The sequence below is a fragment of the Gracilinanus agilis genome, chromosome 5, assembly GCF_016433145.1.
Source record: "Gracilinanus agilis isolate LMUSP501 chromosome 5, AgileGrace, whole genome shotgun sequence".
NCBI lineage: Eukaryota > Metazoa > Chordata > Mammalia > Didelphimorphia > Didelphidae > Gracilinanus > Gracilinanus agilis.
The window spans coordinates 14,230,667-14,254,137 of NC_058134.1; the positions used below are offsets into that span (position 1 = coordinate 14,230,667).

The 23,471-nt window shown below is 40.0% G+C and overlaps 1 protein-coding gene across 1 annotated transcript in view; it reads right to left on the reverse strand.

Annotated features, from left to right (window-relative positions):
• Window positions 1-9,958: 9,958 nt before the first annotated feature.
• The window catches only part of FAM126A (family with sequence similarity 126 member A), a 61,026-nt gene continuing 47,513 nt past the window's right edge, over window positions 9,959-23,471 (reverse strand). Inside the window, exon 11 of the mRNA XM_044678855.1 lies at window positions 9,959-10,541. Within this exon, the coding sequence (XP_044534790.1) occupies window positions 9,967-10,541 (575 nt within the window). The 3' untranslated portion in view covers window positions 9,959-9,966. The remainder of the gene's footprint in view (window positions 10,542-23,471) is intronic.

Here is a 23,471-nt window from a genome sequence, read left to right on the forward strand (position 1 = left end):
TTTTGCCCCAATTCCATGGATGCTTCAGTTCTCTTTTCTTGGCTGTGGCGACCTTGTCTTTCATCACCTTATCAACCTACAATTCTAGTAAAGAATCCAAGAGGGAAACCATGCTCTAATTGACAATGGCTAGCAGGGGTCTGTGTGCAGAGAGGATGATCACCGACCTCCATGGCAGGCAGCAGGCTCTGAAGGGCATGTAATTCACTGGCCCCTGCATTTGAGACCTGGACCTTGGTTAGTCTCATCTTGCAGAATGCACCCAGATCTACTCATCAATGCCAAAACAAACATGTCCCAAAGAAGCAAGGCCCTGCATTGATAGGCATTTCCTAAGGTCATAGATTTAGAACTGGAAGGACCGTAAAAGTTAGGTCCAACTCCCTCATTTTTTAAAAGGGGAAACTGAGACACAGGTCAATTAAGTGATTTGCTCAAGGTCATACGGCTAACGAAGAAGAGTTATGGGAGATACATCTGGGCATAGATTGGTCTTAGATTCAAAGTCAGAAATGGTAATAAGAAGGATTTGGTGGTAGGGTTCAGGTAGAGTATACATGCAGTTTATTTGGGATAAAGTGGAATTTTGCATAAGAATTTGGAATAAAAACTGCATTAAGTGAAATGATTTGTACTTCCATTTAGTGGTGGAAAACCTTGAATGTGAGAGGGAAAGCAGTTTGAATTTTATGCAAAAGGAAACCAAGAAGTCAAGAAAACAAGGCAGAGAGAAAAATGTCCTCAACTGAGGCAAGACTTTTCCTAATACACCTTTTTATTAGAATATGGATATCCTTGATTTAATTCAATTCAACCAGTGCTGTCCATGTGGTAGAATGATACATGCCATGAATGTGTTTCAGAGAAGAGAGGACAAAAAGAAAAAAAGGATGAAAGAAAATTCTAGGTCATCATCATCATCATCATCTTTATCATCTTCACTGTCATCATCACCACCACCACCATCATCTTCACTCCCATTTATTTATTTATCATCTTAAATTTTGAAAAGCACTTTGCAATGATATCTCCCTCAGTCCCTCACAATGACCCTCACCACAAGGCAGGCATGATCTTGATCTCCTTTTTACAGATGGGGAGACTGAGGCTGAGCAAAATGGAGTGCCCTGCCCAGTGCCAGAAGCACTCGGTCTCCGTTCAGCACACCATCCATAATGGCATCCTGCCTCCTAAGGCATCCCAGCAAAAGCTTTAGTACTAGGGAAGGTTGTGCCAAAGTTCACAAAATGCCTAATGTAGCCATTAGAACTAAGAGAGGGGCTGAATTCTCTCAGAAAAACTTGGGAAGACTTACATGAACTGAGGCAAAGTGAAGTGAGCAAAGCCAGGAGAAAGTTGTGCATAGTAACAGCAATATTGTGCAATGATCCAAGATGATTCTGAAGGAATTATGATTAAAAAAAATGGTAGCTGCCTCCAGAGAAGCAGCTGTTGGAATCAAAATGCAGATTGAAGTTAACTTTCTAAAACTTTTTTTTCCTAGCTTTTCTTGGTGCCTTCTTTCATAATATAACTAATATGGAAAATATGTTTTACATGACTGTGCATATATAACCAATATCAAATTGCTTGCCATCTCAGGGAGGGGAAAGGAAGGGAAGAAGAGAAATTGAAACTCAAAATTTGAAAAAACATTTAAGTGTTTACATGTAATTGGGAAAGAAGATGCTAAAATTTTTTTTAAAAGAAAAGATCTAGGAGAGGTGTGCGATATGTTGGAAAGAATACTAGATTTGGAATGAGAAGAGGTGGGACTGAACTCTTGGGCTGACTCTTGGGCAAACAAATTCACGCATCTTTGGTCTTAGTTTCCCCCATTCCTGAATGGAAAGGACTAGACTAGGGTTCCAGTCTGATCTGATCAAGTTGAGCAGCACCTACTATGTGCCAGGCACCATCTTTGTGTATGAAGCCAACTAAGCAGCTCTATTTCACCATCAAGAACAATCTCGAGTCACAGAATCTGAAAATAGAAAAGGCTTCTAAAGAGTGAGGAAGTTAAGCCTGGGAGGGGTTTAAGTGATAGCTCAGAAAGAAGTGGCGAAGTCAAGACTTGAAGCCGAGTGTCCTGATGCCAAGCTCTCGAGTAACCGCTGCTACATCCTAGCGCACTGCATTCCTAAGAGACTTCATTCCTTGAGGATTTGGGTTCAGAGCATGCTCTGATTTTTAAAAAAACATTGAATGATGACATGCTCCAAACATTTTTATTTAAGTGGGCTCACTCAACCTCTTAATTCCCTTTGGAGTTAGAAAGTGCAGGCTTTGAAGTTCTTTCCCTGAGGTTGCTTAGGGTTTGATTTGGTTTAAATTCAAAATGTGGGTTTTCCTCAAGGAGAGATGGGGATATATGATGTTTCCAGGGGCAGCCCACAGTGGTCCAAGCACACCATGTCTACAGCTCTGTGCTCTCTTTTCCCAGCCTGACTGAGCGTGCCAAAGGCAACTACTTCATTATAATGATGGATGACAAGCTGACAAGCTCACTCCAGATCACCACAACCACTTTTCCACACCTGGTTCTTGCAAACAGGTCACTATTATCTCATCTTCTCATGAGTAATCATCATAATAATACTAATGATAATAATTAGCATTTATATGGCGCTTATAGCATGCCAGGCACTGGGCTATGTATGTGTTTTACAATTCTTATCTCATTTGATCCTCAAAACAACCTTGGGAGGTAGACACTATTATTATCCCCATTTTACAGATGAGGAAACTGAGGCTAACAGAGGCTAAGTGACTTGCCCAAGGTCATACATCTAGGATGTGCCTGAGGCTAGATTTGAGTCTTCCTGGCTCCAAGCCCAGTACTCTATCCGCTGCCCACCTCACTACCTGATGAGAGCACAGTCTATTGTGGTACTTGAACAGATAATGATCAGACAGAACCAGAGAACAATGTTCTGCTGCCATTTCTACAGTATAACTGCCTCTTGTTTCTACGGTAACAACTATACCATCCAGACACAGCAAGGAACTCCAGGACACCAAACTGATCGCCAAAACCAAGAGGTATGGAGGACCCTAAAAGACAAGATGGTGATGTACCACTGCCTGTCAATCTCAGGAATCATCATTTCTATCATTCTTGTTGGTGCTTAGCGGATGGAAGCCTTTTCACCACGGGCTTCCCTGGGTAGCCCTGGATTCATGGTTATGGTTGAGTAGCTTCAGAATTCAACAGCGGTAGAGTGCTTTAAGCCATAATATTTGAATGGAATTCTGCACGACTGCACAATGCACCATAGCAAATGTTAGGGACAATCTTTACCCTATTATTTTACACCAAACCTCATCTTGACCATTGCGGGTCAAAACAATTCAATTATTTATTTACTTCAAAAAAGTTCCTATTGTAGAAAATTTACATGGAGTTTTTTCTTTCTCATAATGTCAGCAAATCCAGAAAGCCCAAAGTTCTATTAAAAGCTGTAAATGATGCCGGCTAATTTTAAAATACTCTTGACAGATTTTTCATATGAATACTTCCTTTTGCTTATCTAGAATACTTATGCCTTCACGGCCTTTTTAGATTTTGTCTGTATCGTCCTATAAATCCTCTACTGTCTCTTTATAGTTGTGGTGGCCACATAGAATGTCCCTCATGATGTCTGTGTGCAAATACTGTTGGAAATAATTATGCTTTTGTCTAATGACATCCATTATATATATATATGTATATGTCTATATATATATTTATCTCATCCTTGCCAATAGAATTATACATGATTTTACATTGTTGGAGACTAAACCTGTTGTTTCCTGGGTACAAAGAAATCTCCTTGATGGAAGGGGCTGTTTCACCTTGTCTTTATGCACCCCGCCTCCAATACAATTCCAAGGCCATAGAAGGTATCATACTTATTGATTGGCTGAATTGTCCACTATAGGAAATGTCTTTGCTTGCCTATTTTCTTCTCATTTCCAATAAGACCTTTGATATCTATGTAGACCATTCTCATAAAACCATTTATAAAGAAGAAATCAGACATATATAGACTGGTAGCTGCAGATGTATTTTTCTTAAATTGTCTTTTTTGTAGTAATGTTTTGTTTTGGTTTTTATTCATCCTTGTGATATCTTCTGTGTAGGAGGCACAGCCCTATGGCAAGGCTATGCTTAGGCTGTGCCTCCTACACTTCTGTCCCTTGAAAAGTTCAGAAAATTGATTCTTTAGAACTTTTAAAATTGTAGCACTGGTTATATGGAGTTTTCCGATTTGTACTTCATCTTTTCGATTTTATTCTCCTAATTAGCATTTCCACTTCCTTGCATGGCACAAAAGTGGTGATTTTAATACAGCAAATCGTGAGAAGAGATCAGGAGAGAAAGGTTACCCAATCTCCTCCATTTTTTATTTCAAATGCTTTTGGGACAAGCTTAGATGGGCCCTACACCAAATTTTTCTCAAGACTTATTTTTGCTTCCACTGTTTAAGGCTATACTTCTCATAATTTTCAATGATCTTCCTCCATAGTGACTTAATAGATATGTCTATATTCTAAACAAATATTGCTCTTGCTTACAAGGTTATTTGGTGAGATCCAGGGTTTCTTGACAGATGGTTTCTGGGCTCTTTTGAACTCTTCATTGTGGTGATTATTTTAACACTGAATAAACATTTCTCAAAAATTTTACCTTTCTCCTCTACCTGTTTTAAGATGCTAATAGCTTAAGGTGGAAGTTTTAATTAATGTAGAGTCTTTTAATTATCCACTTTTTTTACCTTAATATTTTGACCTTTGTTCTGATTAGTCAATCACCTGACTGCACAAAGTCAGTACTTTCCCTCTAAGATAACCAGTTTCATTGATGTATGTGAGATGTTCATTGTTCATCACATCCCAATTCGATTCTCTGATTCTCTTCTTCCAGAAGGTATTTATGAAAAGTGGAGAAGCTTTCCGAGTGATCTATCATTCTGTCTTGGACCTCCATTTTTTAATCCAGACTCATTGTTTTCCAAAATGTTCTTTGCCATCCTTTTCTCTGCCCACATTCTTATTTAAGTCAATACACACTTTTAAATACTTTTTCCGAGGATCTTGCTTAATTCTTGTAGGCTTTTTTCCTCTGGCACTGACCACAACAGGTATTCATATATAACTGGAAGTGATCTTCATGATGGTTTTTTTTAAAGCTATATTAAATCAAACCTCAAAGTGATATTGTGGCTTTGGGGGACACAAAGTGACCTATGACTTCTTTTTGAGGAGAAACTATGAACCATCCTTCTTTATGCCTTTTCATTTAACTTATAGAGACCATAAACGTAGAGCTGAAGGGAACTTCATGGTTATCTAGTCCAGCCCCTCACTTTACAGATGAGAAAACCAAGGCCCCTGGATGTTAATTAACTTGCTCAAGGTCACTTAGGAAATAAGCACCAGAGATGAGATCTGATGCTCCTTCTTCTTTATCATGGTGTCTTCCATGGACAACGTTATTAGTGATAGGCTTTGGGTCTGCCATTAGACTCCTAACAGTTAAAAATTACTTCTTATGGATGATGTAGAAATTGCGTAAATTCCTCTGTCACTTTCCCACAGCTCTACCACTGTACCTAAAGAAATGGAAAAGGACCACAGGACTCAGGGATATTTTGTATTTTTCTTGTGCAACGGATTAAAAAATGGCCAAAGAATTCATCAGCTAGCAAGTGGCTTGCTGGGGGATGAGCCTCTTAGTATTTAGCCTGGCTGGTCCATGGCCAATAGACCAGCCATATATGTTTGTCTCTCCAGTCTTCAGATTTGTCTGCCCAGTGTGGTAGAGTCTGCTAGAACTTGCTCTACTGGAAAATCCTTCAAGAATTTGATCATCTAGCATATGATCAGACAAGAGTTAAGATGCATAATGCAGTTTAAAAATATGTTTTCTGTTTTTATAGCTTCTGCTATATCCCTAAAACTAGAACTACTTAATGGAAGATAAATAATTTTTGTTCTGAGTGAAATCTAGTCCAGCCAGTTAGAAAGGGGGTGAAAAGACACGATTTGAATCCCCACCTCTTCCACTGTTTTTGTTGGGGAAAAAAATCTTTGTATAGATTGGTGTGTAACAGTTATAATTGTTCTGCCCAAATTCATGGAAGGTGAGGACACAATTGATTAATTAGACCCTACCAAGTTCCTCTCTGCTTTGCTAATTCATGTTAGTTAAGGCTGTTACAAGAAGAAATATTTCAGCTGACCAGTATGACCCTTACTAAATTATTCCTGGGAGCTGTATCCAGGATAAATATATTATAGTTATAAAAACCCTTCTAGTTCTTTGGATAAAAGGCAATTTACAAAAGTATAGTTTTACTATATTATTAGCAAAGTACTGTTGTACCTATTAAGAAGTTTTCTATTGCCCTTAGACATACACATTCATTTTCCCGAAAGAATAATACTTAGTGGCACAGAAGACCCAGGACAAGGATGCCATTGTAAAAGAATTTCTATTGTATATAAACCACAAAATATCGGATCACACCTCTTCATGCAGCCATCCAAAAAGAATACATTGTGCCCCTACAATGTTCAAAGTACTACGCCAAGGGCAGATGGGGATACAAAATCATAACTTATGGTCTCTTCTCTCTAAAAATTTATAATCCTCTTAGGGAAAAAAAGATACCTGCTTATGAATTAAGGAAAGACAGAAGGCACTGTCGTCATTCTACATGAGTTTTTCTAATACAACTTGTCAAGCTTTTAATATCATCAAGCACTGATGAATGTTCCAGAGGACGCTCGGTTCACTTCCTTTTCCCGAAACAAAGCCCTGATGAACACCTTTAGTGGTACACATCTACTGTTCGTGTAACATCAGTTCTGCCATCTGTCTTATCCCTAAGACCACCCAATGAATGGCTCGGCCCTGGAAAGCAGTTCTCCATATTGAAATCAACTTATCTGGATTCCCTTCCTCACTTTCTTTCCACTTTCCTTAACTTCTACTAATTTTCAGTGATAGGGATTTTCATAATGAGTACATGATCTGGAAACAAGATTTTTCTTCAACTTTTATTTCAATAAAACCTATTTATTAGCAGCAACATTCTGCTATATAAAATACTGTATATGGAAAACACTTACACAATATACAAAACTTCAAAAAACTAAACTCCAATTTATTTTCATTGCCATAAAAAGGTAGGTAGCACATAAAAAGTATTCAAACTTGTGATTTATTCTTCAGGAATGTAAACTCTAGGTATACAATTAAAAACCAAACATTGACTCTGAAAAGATTAGTATCACGGCATAATTAGAAGAAAAGGTGACAAGGGAAAGGGGCGCAATCAAAACTATACATGAGAAAGCAATTCTAAGAAAAAGGATCTCTGATTGGACTAATTAAAAAAATTTCACATCAGCATAGTATGTGGACTCTTGAACTAACTGGTCTTCCACTATTAAAAAAAAGTGATATCACATTTTCCACTTTATCTAATGTCTGTAGATATGGAGTGGTTATAAAATACAAAAGAATTACAAAAAGGCAAAATATACTTCATACCCACAATGGGGAAATTCAATGTACTTTTAACACTGGTAGGAATCATTGACAGTACTGAGCATAATTTTACTAAGCAAGCCTGGAAAAAAAACCACCCTCATCAAAAGTCATCTTCCTTTTTCTCCCCATGGCTGGGAAGGTTCCATCATACATTCTTTATAAACAACTATCTTTAGTAAGAGTACACCAAGGTCAACAAATTATTTCCTCTTCTGAACCAAATGACCACAGAACAAAACACATATCTAAACATACACTGAGATTTGGAAGCCACAAAAAATGTTCTGTTAAGCAGTGAAGATACAGACTTTGCAGAATCTCAAAGGTAACGTTTCTCTCGCAGTATCGCCCTCCAACAACGTGGGACCTCGGGGTGCCCGGAAGTTCAAATGTCAGGCTGCATGACTTTCCCAATTCTTAGTCCTTTTAAGTCATCCTAGCTGCAATAGGCCTTCTGCTCCAGACTATTAAGAAAATTGAACACAGTGCTAATGCTTTAATTTTATTTTTCCAATGAATAAAACTGGGATAGATCTCAACTTTTGGCTCAAATGTATATTTCCTTCTATGAAAACATTTTAAAGTAATGTTTAAGAAATGAGTAATGTCTGATGAGTGTTTCATAATTAAAAAGGATGCAGAAAATGCTGCTCCAAAAGGAATTCCAGCCAGGATTCCTAGCCTGGGGGTCTCTCGGGAAGAAGCCCCTCTTTCTTACTGCCCGGCATGGCGGGAGCCCCAGTGATCTGGGTGACGCTCTCGAGTCTCCCCAGGCTGAAGGGGAAGGAGAGTGTCCGGCTTGTCCCCAGAGCCTCTCCCCACTGCATGGGTTTGGACTCGGACCAGAACGACCTTCAGTCCTGCTGAACCACGTCTCCCAGCGGTGAGAGGGCAGGACTGTGGCCACCAAGCTGGACGCCCATCCTGGAACTCCTCCCCACCCCAGAGCCGGCCCCCACGTTTTCTGTCAGCTTCCGACAGTGAGATCCGGACAGGGTCATCCATTGCTTTCCTGCTACGAGTGTCATTCTATGCTATGGGTTAACGGCAAACAAATGTGGTGCATGTGAGATTATTCCAAATTAATTTTCGGATGTTTTACTATCAAATAATTTTTCCATGATATGTCATGAGAAAAATAGGATGAAAATGCAAAGAGCATTTGTGAAAGAACTTTAAACCACGAGCCTGCGGCACGTCGAATGAGGGTCGGGCCTGCCGTGGGGCGCCGCTCCCCACACCTCCTCCATGGACACACCAGAAGGGATGCCCTGCTGGAGATGAAGACTGAAGACGGATTCATGAGGAACAGTAAGACCAGAACAGCTCTGGGCATGAGCCTGCCGCCCTGGCAGAGGGAAGGGATGCTCGGGAGCCTGGAGCCCTCTTTCCCCGCCTCGGCCCCTTCTCGTGGGCTCCCCCCGAGGAGAGGAAAGCAAAGCTCCCTCGACAATGTCGGGATTCGGGGCCCAGAGTCGGCAGGCCTGTGCTTTGGTTTTTCACAGATTCCCTTTTGACCTAAGTTTGCGAATCCCCCCATGGTGGCCCCCTCTGATTTCTGAGGCGCCGAAGGAAAGGCTGTAAGCAGGAAACATCCCGAGTCACTGTCTATCCCCCTCCGAGCTAAGCAGAAAAACGTGGGAGCACTAATCTGCAGAGGCTCTGGTCCTCCCGAAGGGCTCCGGAGAGGAGGCTGTGGGCTCTTTCGGCCAGTCTGTCCACTCCCACGGGAGGGCCGTCGTGGGCGGGAGCCGAGAAGGCCGTGGCAGCTCCAGTCTGCGGTTCTGTCCTGTCTTCCAGGGCTCCGAGACTTTGGCCTCATTATTTGCATAGAAATGCCTTGCCGTGAGGCTCTCTGGCCTCCTCCAGGCCCTCGTTTCCTTCTTGGCTGGAATGATGTGGGGTTTCCAGAGCTTTTCCTCCCCATTAACTAGCACAATCGGCGCTCCTCCTCCTCCGCTCAGGCCGCAGCAGGGAGCACCAGGAAGCAGGGGCCACCCAACAGGCCGATCCGGTCCTGTGGCCCATAGCCTCATCCCCTCCGCTGGCGCCCAGGCTTCTGTCCCACTCTGGTCCCGAGGTCTCACTACCGCCTCGCCTTCCTGACAACGCTAACATCGGCGGACGTTGTCCCTCTACAACTAACAGAAAGTTCACCTCTCCCGTGGTGTGGCCGGAGGGATCAGCGGCCCACCAGAACTGCACCCTACCTTCCTTGGGGGCCCCAAAAAGGGGAACGGGGGAGAAGGGGCCCAGCCGAGGAAGAGCCAAAGATCACTTGAACTCATTGCGATCCAGACATCGCTGCCATTCCAGATGATTCCACAATATAAGCCATTCGTCTTGTCCAAAACTCAGGTGAAGGACACAAAAGAAAAGGGAAGGAAACCTCCGAATGCACTGGCTACGGGGGAACGTCTGAGGCGCTAATCAGTGGACAGGGTGATGCTGATGCTGGGAGGTCTCTGCGGACCAGGAGGGTGCTTAACTGCACCTGGTGGCTCAGTTCTTTCCGAGATGTAAATCAGCTTTTCCTCTTGCAGACTACAAGCAGAAAACCTATTGGCATCCGTTCCTGCCCCTCCAGCCCCCGCAGGGCCCGGCGTGTGGGGGACGGTGCCGCCACTGACTTGTTCGAAAGACTTGCTGAAGACGGTGGTGGCAGTCCTGGCCAGGCTGTGGCTGCCAGGCTTGGGCAGAGATTGGCTGGTGGTCAGAGTGAGCCTCTTCAGGGACAGCAGCTCGAGGTTCTCACTCAGGGCTCTTGGATTTTGTTTGCGAGCGGAGTGCTCTCTGCCCGATTCGCCGGAGGCTTCCTTCTCTTTTCCTCCACTTCTGTTTCCTCCAGACCTTCGTGGATTCTTTCCTAAACTGGTCTTGCTGGTAGTGTGGTTGTTTGATAAGGCAGACTGGCTGGTACTGGATGCAGCCCTGGAATAAAACCCTTCATCAACTTCAGATATTTCCATGAGCTCCTCTTGACCTGTTAAATCTGTATTACCTAAACAAAGAAACAACAATAAAAAAATCCATTAGCATTCAATAATTCACATGGGGTGATTAGTTTTTAAAAATCAATTTAGATTTGAATGATTTTTTAGTAAAAATCCATAAAGCAACAGACTATCACAGAGCAAATTTCAAAGAATGAATCAAAACAAGCACTATTCCACTAAATTGTGGAAATGCTTCTGTGTGATTTAAATGATAGCAATTAAGGCTGTATTTAACACAAAAGCAAAAAAAGGCATGCTATTATCACACTCCATGGTGTTTTGGGAAAGATATCTCCTATAATTCATGCAAAAGATTAGGAAAGATTAGAAAAATATCATGAGGAAAAAGTAGGGGCAAAAACCCTGCTATTGCATGTACTATAATGATCAAAGCTTTGAAATAGCCAATCTCCATTCTTACATTTTTAGCAATACTTCAGGTAAAGACTGAAAAAATGGGAAAGTCTCCTTTCCCAGTTGGGTTCACTATGTCACTAGTTGGGTATTTCAAATATGGTCTGGATGATAAACATCAGTGATAATTTTTTTTTAATTTCCCTCCATTAATGAAGTAGACCCTAAAAATACCTAAAGAAGTACTTTAAAATTATATGTCAAAATTTGAAACAGACAGCCTTCGTATCAATGGTGATTGATAATATTCTTGAAAACAGACAGCAGAAAACAATCAGTTCCTGATCATTTTCTGCCCATGTTTTTCCTAACAATATATAAGTAGGTCTGACCATTCCAAGTACCATCAAGATTCGTGGGAAAGGTGCTGGGTCTAATCCATGCATTTTATTTTGATTTTTAGTGAATGACATGCAACATGTCTGTGCCTGTGCCAATCCTCTCCAACATGCAGCAGTGCCCTCGCCACCGGGCGGGTACCTTGGAGGGCAGTTAGAAAGAGCTCTGCTAAAGCGGCCCTCGGCCGGCCGGGGTCACTCCATCCTCCATCATTCTCCTCACAGATTTTTGCCTCCTGAGCTCTGGTAAGCCTTTGCTCTCAGTTCTAGAGTCTGTGGCTGTTTCCTGTACACCCTGCAAATGCTGGGCATCACTGTCTCCTAGGGCTTTGCCTTTTTCCCCATTCCCGGGTCTCTCTCCGGCCACCTTTGTGACACTAAGCTCAGGTATGACCAAGACGCCCGGGTCAGCAGAATCATTACTGTTGTCATCTTGCTCTAGAAGTGAAGATGATAAGACAAAATGATGGCTGCAGACAAACAAGACAAAAATGCAGAACGAGAAAAAACAAAAGAGCCCAAACAAAAACTGGATGTCTGAAGGATGATATATGAGGCAGACTTAGGACCATCAACCACAATGGGGTCACGGAGCTCGAACACAGCGTCGCACTCTCACAGTTTTTAGACACACTCAGAATATAAATTCACATTGAACATGGAAGAGAATTCTTTTTAAAAGCCAAGAGGAATTCCAGATGCTCTGAACCTGTACTGCACTAAACATTTAGAAGCAAACTGCCAACACATACACCTCCACGCTTTAGAAAACGCGCCTTCATGCCCTGGCTGATAAAAGAGAGCCACAGGTGAGAAAATCAAAGTTCTAAATGAAGGGGACCTTGGAGGTCACTTCATTGGGGCCCAGAGAGGGTAAGGGACTTGTCTAGTGTTATCCAGTTGGGAAATGACAGTCAGACTCATGTGCACAGAAGTACTTGACCTCTCCCTCAGCCCTTTCTCAGGTTTTCTAGGCTGCCTCCCTAGAGAGGGTCACTATTATCATTCATTCTTACAAACAAATGGTGCTTAAGGCTAGTTATTGTTGCCCCACTTCTCAAATGTTCTTATATCCTGGAGAAACTTCATATTTATAGCCTGTATATAAATTAAACACTTTGAGAAAAAAAGGCAAACCCTATTTGGAGGGCCTGTTACCTATTTAATAATTACTGTGAACACAAAGAAGACTGTCAAGGAGGTTCAACAGAATAATTACAAAAGATCTCCTGATCAGTGAAGCTTGTCTATAGACAGGTCTGAGAATGAACAGTTTGGACAGCTGACTTCTCCAAGTTCAAGTTCCATTCACTCTGCAGACTTTTCCTCAATCGCTTCAAGGTAATAGTAATGCCTCTCCTCTGTCCTCTGACACCCCCCTCCCCATCCCTCTGCCAAGTGCTTTCTTCTGCACCCAAGGTGTGTTAGGTGCCCTTCTTTAAAACTGTCTTGACATCAATCCATTTTGCTTGTTCTCCAACCAAAATGGCCAATCCTGGCTCTACAGCCTTACTATGTCAGGGACCCCACCAGCTCCCTCAGCCACATTTCCCAGCAAGGATTTCATTGCATCACCTTCCAAGCGGACTCACCCATTCTGGGAGCCATCTAGCTGCCTCCCAAAAGGGAGGAGGCGAACCCTGGTGAAGATGGCAGCCCTGCAGCCACTCCATGAGGAGTAAAGCTGACAACATCTACTTGAATGTACGGAGTAGTGCCTACTTCAGGGCTCTTTCCACTTCACTCTACACTGACCACTATAACATATGTCAGGCAATGGCCAGAGCTGGCTGCTAATATTAGGAAAGGGGCATAGACCCTCTCACCCCTAAAACGGCAATCACTAGGTTATAATAGGAAACTATCCAAACATCATGAATCTAGTCAATAGTAAAATATAACAGGGAAAAGAAATGGAAATGAGATTAATTAAGCTCAAGACTACATTATGGAAACAAGAGTAACTTTAAATGACATCACTTAAAATGGAGTTAAATCTTTGCATTCTCTCCCCATCACACAAACCAGACTGCCTAGATAAATTTCAATATCTTTCAGGAAAAAAAATCTTTCAGGGATTTCTTAAAAAGCAATTATGTTAGTTTGGTTAAAAAGAATGCCAAGTCAAATAAAGTTTCTTCAAGGCACCTAAGATGAGTTATTATTTCAAAATTATCCCAAATTATATTTATTTGTACAAAATATAAGTTGTGAATGATTAACTTGAAAATGAGCAGAGAGGTGAAAATGTTCAGTTTGACAAAAGTTAATGAGACATGGGCATTGGTGTTACCCAATACCTTAACTGTTGACTATAGTCATCTATATAGACATAAGGATCAGAAAAAAGAGAAGCATTCTTATTAAACTCACAAAATAAAGCTAAGTTATAAGTAGAAATTCGAGAATTAATGTTTTTCTATAGGAATAGTTACTTAACTAAATAAGACATGTACATGGGAATTAAAGTTGAGGGGCACAAAGAAGGCACTTAATTTTTTAAAAATGGCAATGCTTTAAAATATTCATTTATTATTTATTTTAAAAATTCTTTTTAAATTTTGAGTTCCAAATTCTCTCCCTCTCTCCCATCTTCCTCCACCCATAAGCAACAGGATATCAATTATGCATATGATATCATGGAAAACATTTCCAAGTTAAGCCACGTTTCTTTAAAAAGCAATAAAATCATACTTCAATTTATACTCAGAGTTAACCACTTCTCTCTTTGGAGGTGGAAAGCATTTTTTCCTCATGAATCCTTTGGAATTATCTTGGATCACTGTGTTGATCAAAGTAGCCAAGTCCTTCACAGTTGCTCATCAATACAACATTGCTGTTTCTGTCCACAATGATCTCCTGGTTCTTCTCATTTCACTTTACATCTACATATATGTCTTGCCATGTTTTTCTGAAATCATGCCCACACGTCATTTCTATAGCACAAAAGTATTCCATCACAAACATATGCCACAACTCATTCAGCCATTCCCCATTAAGTGGGCATCACCTCAATTTCTAATTCTTTGCCACCACAAAAAGAGTTGCTATGGATATTTTTGTACATTTAAGTCTTTTTCCTTTTCCTTTGATCTCTGGAATAGGGACCTAGCAATGATATTGTTGCCTCAAAGGGTATGCAGAGTTTTATATAGCCCTTTAGGCTTAGTTCCAAATTGTGCTTCAGAATGGTTGGATTAGTTCATTACTCCACCAACAATTCATTAGTGTACTTATTTCTCTCTCATCACCTCCAGCATTTGTCATTTCTGATAGGTGTGAGTTGGTACCTCAGAGTTGTTTTAATTTCTCTAATCAGTAGTGATTTGGAACATTTTTTTTCTGAGTATAAATATTTTTGATTTCTTCTTCTGAAAACTGCCTGTTTGTGGTTTTATCAATTGCAGAATGGCCCCTATTTTTATAAATTTGTATCAGTTCTCTATTTGGTATATATTTGAGAAATGAGGCCTTTATCAGAAAAAAAGCTTGTAAATTTTTTTATATTACTTTATTGTCTATGGTACCTTTTGGCAAAATGTAGTTTCCCTGATTTTCCCTGTTACATAAGTCTTTTGCTTTGTCTGAGAGATCATGATAGCTACCCCTGGCTTCTAAAAATTTAGCGGAAGCATATTAGATTCTGTTCTAGCCCTTTATTTTAATTGTGAGTCTTTCTGTTTCAAGCACCTCTCTTATAAACAACATATTGTTGGATTCTGTTTTCCAATCCATTCTGCCATCTGCTTCCATTTTATGGGTGAGTTCATCCCGTTCATTTTCACGGTTATGATTACTATGTATTTCCCTCTATCCTATTTTCTTCTTTTTCTTCTTTTATCTTTCTCTTTTTTAAATCATCCCTCCTCAAAAGCCTGTTTTGCTTCTTACCACTCCCTTCCTTCAACCAACCTTTTCCTTTATCCCCCTTTCCCTCCTACCTCCGAATAGGTAAGAATGATTTCTATATTCAACTGAGGGTGTATATGTATTCTTCCTTCTTTGAACCAATTCCAATGAGAATGAGGTTCAAGCACTGCTCCCTCCCCAATTTTTTCCTCCAAAATGTGTCTCTTTTATGTGAGAAAAATTTCCCCCTTCTCCCACTTCTTTCCCTCTTCTCTCAATGCATCTCTCTTTTTCGTCCATCAATTTTTTTGGAGATCATTCCAACACAATTGACTTACACCCATGTTCTCTGTCTGTATAGACTCCTTTTCACTACCCTAAAATAATAACATACATGTATCATCTTCCTATACAGGAATGTAAACAGTTTTTTATTGAGACTCTTATCTTTCATGTTTACCTTTTTATGCTTCTCTTGAGTCTTGTATTTGAATATGAAATTTTCTATTTGGCTTTTGTCTTTTCATCATCAGGACTGCTTGAAAAATCCTCTATTTCATTAAAGATTCATTTTTTTGCCCTAAAGAATTATACTCAATTTTGCTGGGTAGGTTATTCTTGGTTGCAAACCTGGCTCCATCACTTTCCAGAATATCATATTCCAAGACCTCTGCTCTTTTGACCTGGACGCCACTAAATTTTATGTTATTCTGACTGTGGCTCCATAATATTTGAATTGTCTCATTCTAGCTGTTTGAAGTATTTTCTCTTTGACCTGGGAGCTCTGAAATTTGGCTAAAATATTCCTGGTAGTTTTCATACCATGAGGACATGATCAGTAGATTCTTTGCATTGTTGCTTTACATATGAATCTAAGATATCAAGGAAATTTGATAATTTCTTAAAATGTGATGTCTAGGCTCTTTCTTTGACCATTGCTTTTCAGATAGTCCAGTAATTCTCAAATTATCTTTCCTTGATCTATTTTCTAGGTCAGTTGTTTTTCCAATGAGTTATTTTACATTTTTCTTTTATTTTTTTCATTTTTTTAGGTCTCATTAGCTTTGAGTTGTCCAAATCTAGTTTTTAAGAAATTATTTTCTTCAGTGAGATTTTGTATCTCTTTTTCCAGTTGGACAGTTCTGTTGTTGTTGCTTTTTTTTTTTTTTATAAACCCTTACATACCCATTGCCTACCCCTTACTGCTCTTCTGCCTTAGAACCAATAGAGTTAGTGACTTGCCCAGGATCACACAGCTGGAAAGCATCTGAGGCTAGATTTGAACCTAGGACCTCCCATCTCTAAGCCTGGTTCTCAATTCAATGAGCCACTCAGCTGCTCCTGATAGTTCTGTTTTTTAAAGAAGTGCTTTTCTCTGGGGAATTTTTGTACCTCCAGTTCCATTTGGCCATTCTGCTTTTTAAGAAAGTTCTTTATGGAATTTTTTGTATCTCTTTTACCAAGCTATTAATCCTCTTTTCATCATTTCCTTGTATCATTTTCATTTCTTTTCCAATTGTTCTTATCTCTTGAATTCTTTTAGGAATTCTCGTTGAGCTTGGGTCTGATTACTGTAAGTCTTTGTAACTGTTTTTACATTGTAATCTTCTTCTAAATTTAAGTCTTGGTCTTCCCTGACACTGTAGTAGCTATTTATGGCTGAATTCTGTTGTTGTTGCTCATTTTCCCAGCCTATTTCTTGACATTGGACTTTACATCAAAATTGTGCTCTGCACAAAATTAAGGGTGAGGAGGCACTGCACTAAGCTTCAGGCTTTTTCATGATGCTGTTTTCAGAGCTAGATCTGGGGTGCAGGGTGGAGTCTGTAAGTTTTCAGTGCTTTCAAGGTGGTGTGATGCAGGGAGAGGTGTGGTCATTGCTTTCCTGTCTGTACTCTAGTTCTACCCAGGAAAAGTCCTGGTCCCCTGAAGCCATAAGCACTAAAATTCTCTTTGCCTTGGCACTGTGACCAGAGCCCCTGCTCCTTCATGACCCACCACCACTGCTCTTCTCAGCCCTAGAACTGTGACCCAAAACCTTATAATTGCCAATCAGTGCCAGCTGTGTCCAGTGCCAGCAAAGGGTCCCCTGTAATCTCTCCTTGGTTACTTGCCTGACTCCCTTACCATCTGTGGGCTGAGAGCTCTCAAAGAGACTATGGCTGCTGTTGCTGCTGCTGTGTACAGGCTCCAGATAGTCCTCCATCCTGGCGTCACAAAATTTCTCCTGTCTACCTCTTAAGTTTTCTCAACTTAGAAAAATGTCTCACTCTGACCTTTTGTTGACTCTGCCACTCCACAGTTTGATTTGGGGTATTATTTTGAAGTTGTTTGTAGGGGAATCTTGAGAGACTTTGACTGGGTTGCCTCTAATCTACTATCTTGGCTCTGCCACCCCCACCAAAGGAGGCATTTCATAAAAATTTGTTGAGGAGAAATGTGAAAAACATATTTCTTCAGGGAAAAGCAGCAGCAGTCTTGATAATGAAAAGGGAAAAGAAATTGATCTAACGGTACTTCTAACTGGAAACATAGTTCCATCAGTTGAGGAATAGCTGAAGAGTCAGTCAGTCAATCAACACATTTATTAAGCACCTACTGTGTGCTGGACCCTGTGTTAAGAACTTGAGGATACAAATAGAGACAAAAGACAGTTGGCCTTCAAGGATCTCACAGATGCATGGGGGAGACAACAAGGAACTGAAGTACAAACCAGCTATTGACAAGGTAAATAGAGAACAGCAAAGGCAGGCACTAAACTTAAGAGGGGTTGAGAAAGGCTTCCTGTGGAATAAATTGTGGCATATGAAGGGCACAACGAAAGCACTTCAAAATACTTGCTGACTTTTGTCTTTTTGCATCAAGAGAAATCATGAATTTGATGGACTCAAACATGGAAAGACTGGTTTGACTTGTGTGACTTGATACAAGTGGAATAAGCAGCCCCAGACAATAACTGAAGGAATGACCATCAAGATAATCTGAAGAAAAATGACTCTGGAGATCTTAGAACCCTGATTCACAGCAGTGACCCAGCCTGACCTCCAAGGAATGAGTGTCAGCAGAGAGGCAGAATACATATATAAGACACATTTTTCACCATGGCCAAAGTGTTGATATATTTTCCTTGATTCTACAAGTTTATTATAATAGAGAGGTTCAACTTATTTGGGGAAATGGGAGATGATGGGTTAGTGGATAGTAAGAGATAGGAAAAAAGGGGCATTAACAAATTTTTTTCCAACTCCACCAAAGAAAATGAAAAGAAGAACAAAAGGGGATACAAATAGGCTAGTTATGTTACCATCATGTTACTTTAAGTCTATATGAATATATTTAAATTGTTTACAACAGAAACCCATTCAGCTGTCTTCTTTCTTGTTCTCTAACTGAATGCTTGTATTTGCTGATTATTGTTAAATTCACAATAAAAAGGAACATTTTAAATAAAAATGTGATATTTCACCTGGGATTTGAAAGTATGTAAGGTGGAGCAGGTGAAGAATACCTTCCTTTGAAAGGAATGGTATGAGCAAAAGAACAGAAGACAAAAGTGGAGGGATCAATAATAAATCTTGAACAAAGGTTATAGGAGACAAAGATGGAAAGGTAAGTGGGAACTACATTGCAAAAGGCCTTGAATGCCAGGCTACAGAATCTAATCTCAAGTTTCCACCCTTTTTGAGAATAAAGGTTTTTTTTTAAAAAACCTCTAACCCCTGGATAGGAGTTATATTGTTAATAATAAAGAAAATATATAATCATAAAGTAAGTTGCTCCAAGAGTTTCCTAATTTTTTTTTTTATTTTTTTAAACCCTTGTACTTTGGTGTATTGTCTCATAGGTGGAAGATTGGTAAGGGTGGGCAATGGGGGTCAAGTGACTTGCCCAGGGTCACACAGCTGGGAAGTGGCTGAGGCCGGGTTTGAACCTAGGACCTCCTGTCTCTAGGCCTGACTCTCACTCCACTGAGCTACCCAGCTGCCCCGAGTTCCCTAATTTTAAAATTAATTTGTATTCCATTAGCTACAACATAGCACATACATTCATTTGAAAAAAACCATAGCATGTGCAAGTAAAAGACATTTTTTCAATCTGCAGTAAATCTATTTGCTTATTATGGCCCCCACAGGTCCTCACCCCTCTCTATATAACATCCTGCACAGTGAGGAAGAAGCCTTGAAGGTTTTCCCAGAAAGAAAGTCACCCGAGCAGATCTGTGCCTTAGCACAATGAGATGGGTAGTAAGCAGCATGTCCAGGGTGCTATAGGGTAAAGATCAGAACTGGGGACACCAGGTGTGAGGCCATTGCAATAATGAAGGAAAGAAAGTGAATTGAGAGGGTGAACAAGGATAATGGGAGGATGAATAAAGAGTTAGGATATTCGAGAAGAATCACTAGGGAGAGAGAATTGCCAGGATTTGTCTACTGACTAGATGGGAGGAAGGCTGAAGTAGAAGAAAATAACCAAAGATAACTAGGGTTTTGAACCTACAAGACCAAGAGAATGGTTTTTCATGAGAATAAAAAGGGATATAAAGAGATGGGACAGGTTCTGGGGAAATGCTAAAATAATTTTGGATCTGTTGAGTTTGAGGTGATTGATAACAGAAATCTAGGCAGATATGTCCAGCAAGGCAATTGGATATATGGAAAAAGGTAAAAAAAGAGAGGCTGAGAGGCTAAAGCTTCTGATTTAGGAGAGAGTTAAAGAACTGGTAGTCTTAAGTCAGAAGTTCTCAAAGTGTGGTCCAGGGAGCTTGTGAAATCCAAACTATTTTAACAGTGATACCAAGACATTTAAATTTCTAATGTGTTAATATTGATAGCTATAATTAACTATAGAAGCAAAAGCTCTTTTTCAATAATTTTTAAGAGAGCTGAGGTATTTTGAGACAAAAAACTTAAGGCTGGTCGAAGTCATGAGAATAGATGGAATCATTAAGGACAGAGAGAACAGAAAGAGGAAGGCAAAGGGACAGAACTCTGAGGAAATATCCCTGTGTAAGTGCTGTGGGAGAAAGAGAAAACACTGAAGGAATTATGGGGTAGGAAGAGAACCAGAAGACAACAGCCATAAGATTACCAAGATACAGGAGATGGTCAGTGGCAACTTCTCATTCATCCCTGAACAATTTATTTGAGAATAATTCAGTTATTTTTCAAAGTAAGAACAAGCGCCCTCCTCACAGTGAGCTTCAATGCTCATTTGCTAACTAAGAGTTGCTTGGTCTTTTGTGATTTTAGGTGATGGTTTAGCTTAATTTGATTCAGATTTTTGTATGCTGAAATGGTAGCATAGGACTTAACATTTCAGATCAATTTAAACAACCATGTTGCTAACAATCACTTGGCACTGTCTTTCTAGAGCAATACCTTAACTCCTGATCTACTTAACTTTCCACTGTCACACTCTAACAAGGGGTAATGTCCTAATCACTCCAAAGGGGAGAGGGAACTGAGGTAGCCAGGATGGGAAATGATTGTACCAGCAGATCTAGGGGCCACTATGGCAATGCCTTGGGATGCTGGGAGATGCTACTTCTTGGTTCCAGTTACTGTGCATGAGCCCAACTGCACCTTGGAGAGTGAACATGCCCTAATCCCTTAATAAACTTCCTCAGGTACAAATGTAGTGAGTTTTTAGTCTTTTGAGCAGTCCTGAATTCATTTTACCCGCCTGTAAGATTTGGACTGCCAACACACAAGTCTCTTTTCATAGAAGATATACTCTTTACATTCTCATCTAAAAAGAAACTGACACAAAACTTGAATCAAGAAGGTTATGTTGTGCCAGTTAAAGATGTTCATCCTTGTTTCAAAGACTGCCCATGCCAGGGTCACAGTCACCACCTGCCTGGGCAAAGCTGAATCTGATGGTGGCTTTGCAGCAAGAGGCACTGCAGAGTGGATCAGCCTGAAAGGCCAATCGAGGGCTAGGGGCCAATGGATTCAGGGACAAGGGCTGACATAGAGTCTAATGGAAAGGAATCCATTTAATTCTATCCTTTAATAGTTTTAAAATACTGTGTGTGTGTGTGTGTGTGTGTGTGTGTGTGTGTGTGTGTGTGTGTGTGTGTGTGTGTAAAACTGAGGCACTGAAAGACAATTAGTCTTTATTCACTAGACCTTCTTTTAATTGTCAGTATCTTAAATATTATTTCTAAGCTTATTTGGGGATATATTTGATACAAATAATTCTACCTGATTTTGTCAATAAACCATAGCAGCCATTATAGCTTTATCAAACCACAAAACACTTACCGAACATGTTCAGATTTTCTCAGAATAACTTTACATAAATGTTCAGTTTGACCACAGCTTGTTAGTTAGTCCAAACATTTTAGCTTTGCAAATTTAAGTAAAATTGTGGGGGAAAGGGATGATTGTGGTCCAGATCAACATCCTGAAGAGTATTGAACAATATCAGTCCCATGTAAAGAGAATTCAAATATGCTGCTACATATTTAAGAAAGCATCTCAGCCAAGCAGAAAGCTGTCTTAGGAAGCTCCAGGGCATCACCCTTGCTCCTCAGTTGTCCCAGGTGGACAGGGACAAAGTTACCAGCTTTTTCATTAGCTGTTTTGAAGTTAACGCTATAATATCATAATTCAAATGCCTTTCCCCAACAATGCTCTTCTGGAGTCTCTTTATGCTGCCTATGCCGGTTTTCAATACAAACCCAAGAGACTCTGACCCCATAAGGGTCCTTTTTCATTTCTAGGCTCTTATCCATCTGTACTTTTTCACATTTTGAAGTGTTCACTTCCTTAATAAAGATGCTTTCTTTGCCTTACTATTTCTTGTAATTGCTAACAGCTGACTGTCTCATTTGTCAGTATGCAGGAGGCCAGGACTTGTAACCCCTTTGAGAGTCTGTGATTTCCATTTGACTCAAATTGTTTTGTTAGTTTCTCTTAACTTCCAATATTCCAGGAGATTAAGTATCTGCAAATTTGAGAGTGCTTAGGTTGTACTATCAAATCTGAACTCACAAAAAGAGTATATTTCTTACCTTCCAGTGGCTTTTTGCTACCTGAAGTAATTATAATGGATTCCACAGCTGTGGTTTGTGCTCCTGAGGGTCTAAGGAGCCTAAACCTCCATTCTCTTCACTCTTAAAAATCAACCACCTGCATTAGTATAACTTTCTAAGGGCAAGGCCCAATTCCAATATCCAAGAATTTGAAAATGTGTCTTTGTTCCAATTAACTCCCTGGCCCTGTAGGGAATTCTGCTCCTGGACTCATACTACACTTCCTCTAGAGAAGTCCTGTATTGGCTTATGTTCTTATGCAAACATGTTGCTCACTTCCTAAAAAATGAGATAACAGGTAAAAAAGGATTCTGAAAAGTCACCAAGCTTTGCATTGTAACAAATATTAGGTAATCACATTGATAGGACCATCCTTCAGAACTGTTGTCATTCATGGTATTGGCTATATAATCATTACGTTTGTCCTACTTTAAGCAAATGCAATGTATAAAAATCTAAAATTATCCAAAGAGGTGCATTAAAGATATTTTTTACCTTATAAAAAGATTTACCTTAAGATCGCTTTAAAAAGTGAGCTCCCCCTTAGGAGTTTCAAAATGAGACTTGATTTCTAAAAATCCAATTCATATTCAATCTCCCAGGGATAACTGTACTGTAAACAACAAGGCATACCGAAGCAAAGCCAAAGAAACATAATCTATTCCCAGAGGGATTGACACACCATAACCTTAATACTGACATAAGAATACAAATCATGAAAAAGAGTGAATAAGATTAAGTGGGCTCCCATTTATTTAATTTACTATGTGATTCTTTTTGGCTGGAGAGAAATCTGGAAAAAATAAACACTCATAATTTGTAAAAATACATTAACTAAAGTAAACTATAATTTTGACACTGAAATATTTTTTTAAAAATATTTTAAAAGACAAGAGGGAAGACACTTAAGAGCATTCCCAGCATGGGGAGCAGACTTAGGAAGGTTAGAGAAAGAGAAAGCCAGACAAACATGGAAATGAGTAGGAGAGAAGAGCTGGGATCGTGAAGGGGGCAGAAGACAAATGAGGATAACATCTTTGGAGAGACTTAAAATTGAGAGTAGAAGATAGGCAAGAGGTCACTTCAGGATTCAGAGGAAAAGGTGAGTGAGAAAAAAGGCTTTGGGGAGACATCTGGGACTCTCTGGAGGAGAGGACAGAGTTTCCTTCCCCAACTTAAACATCCTCTTACTCAGCATTATTATCACTGCAACTTGTGTTGTTCCTCTTTTTTCTTCTAACCTAAAGCACCAAATATTACCTTGTTTAATACTTCTTTCCCCTTCTCTCATCCCT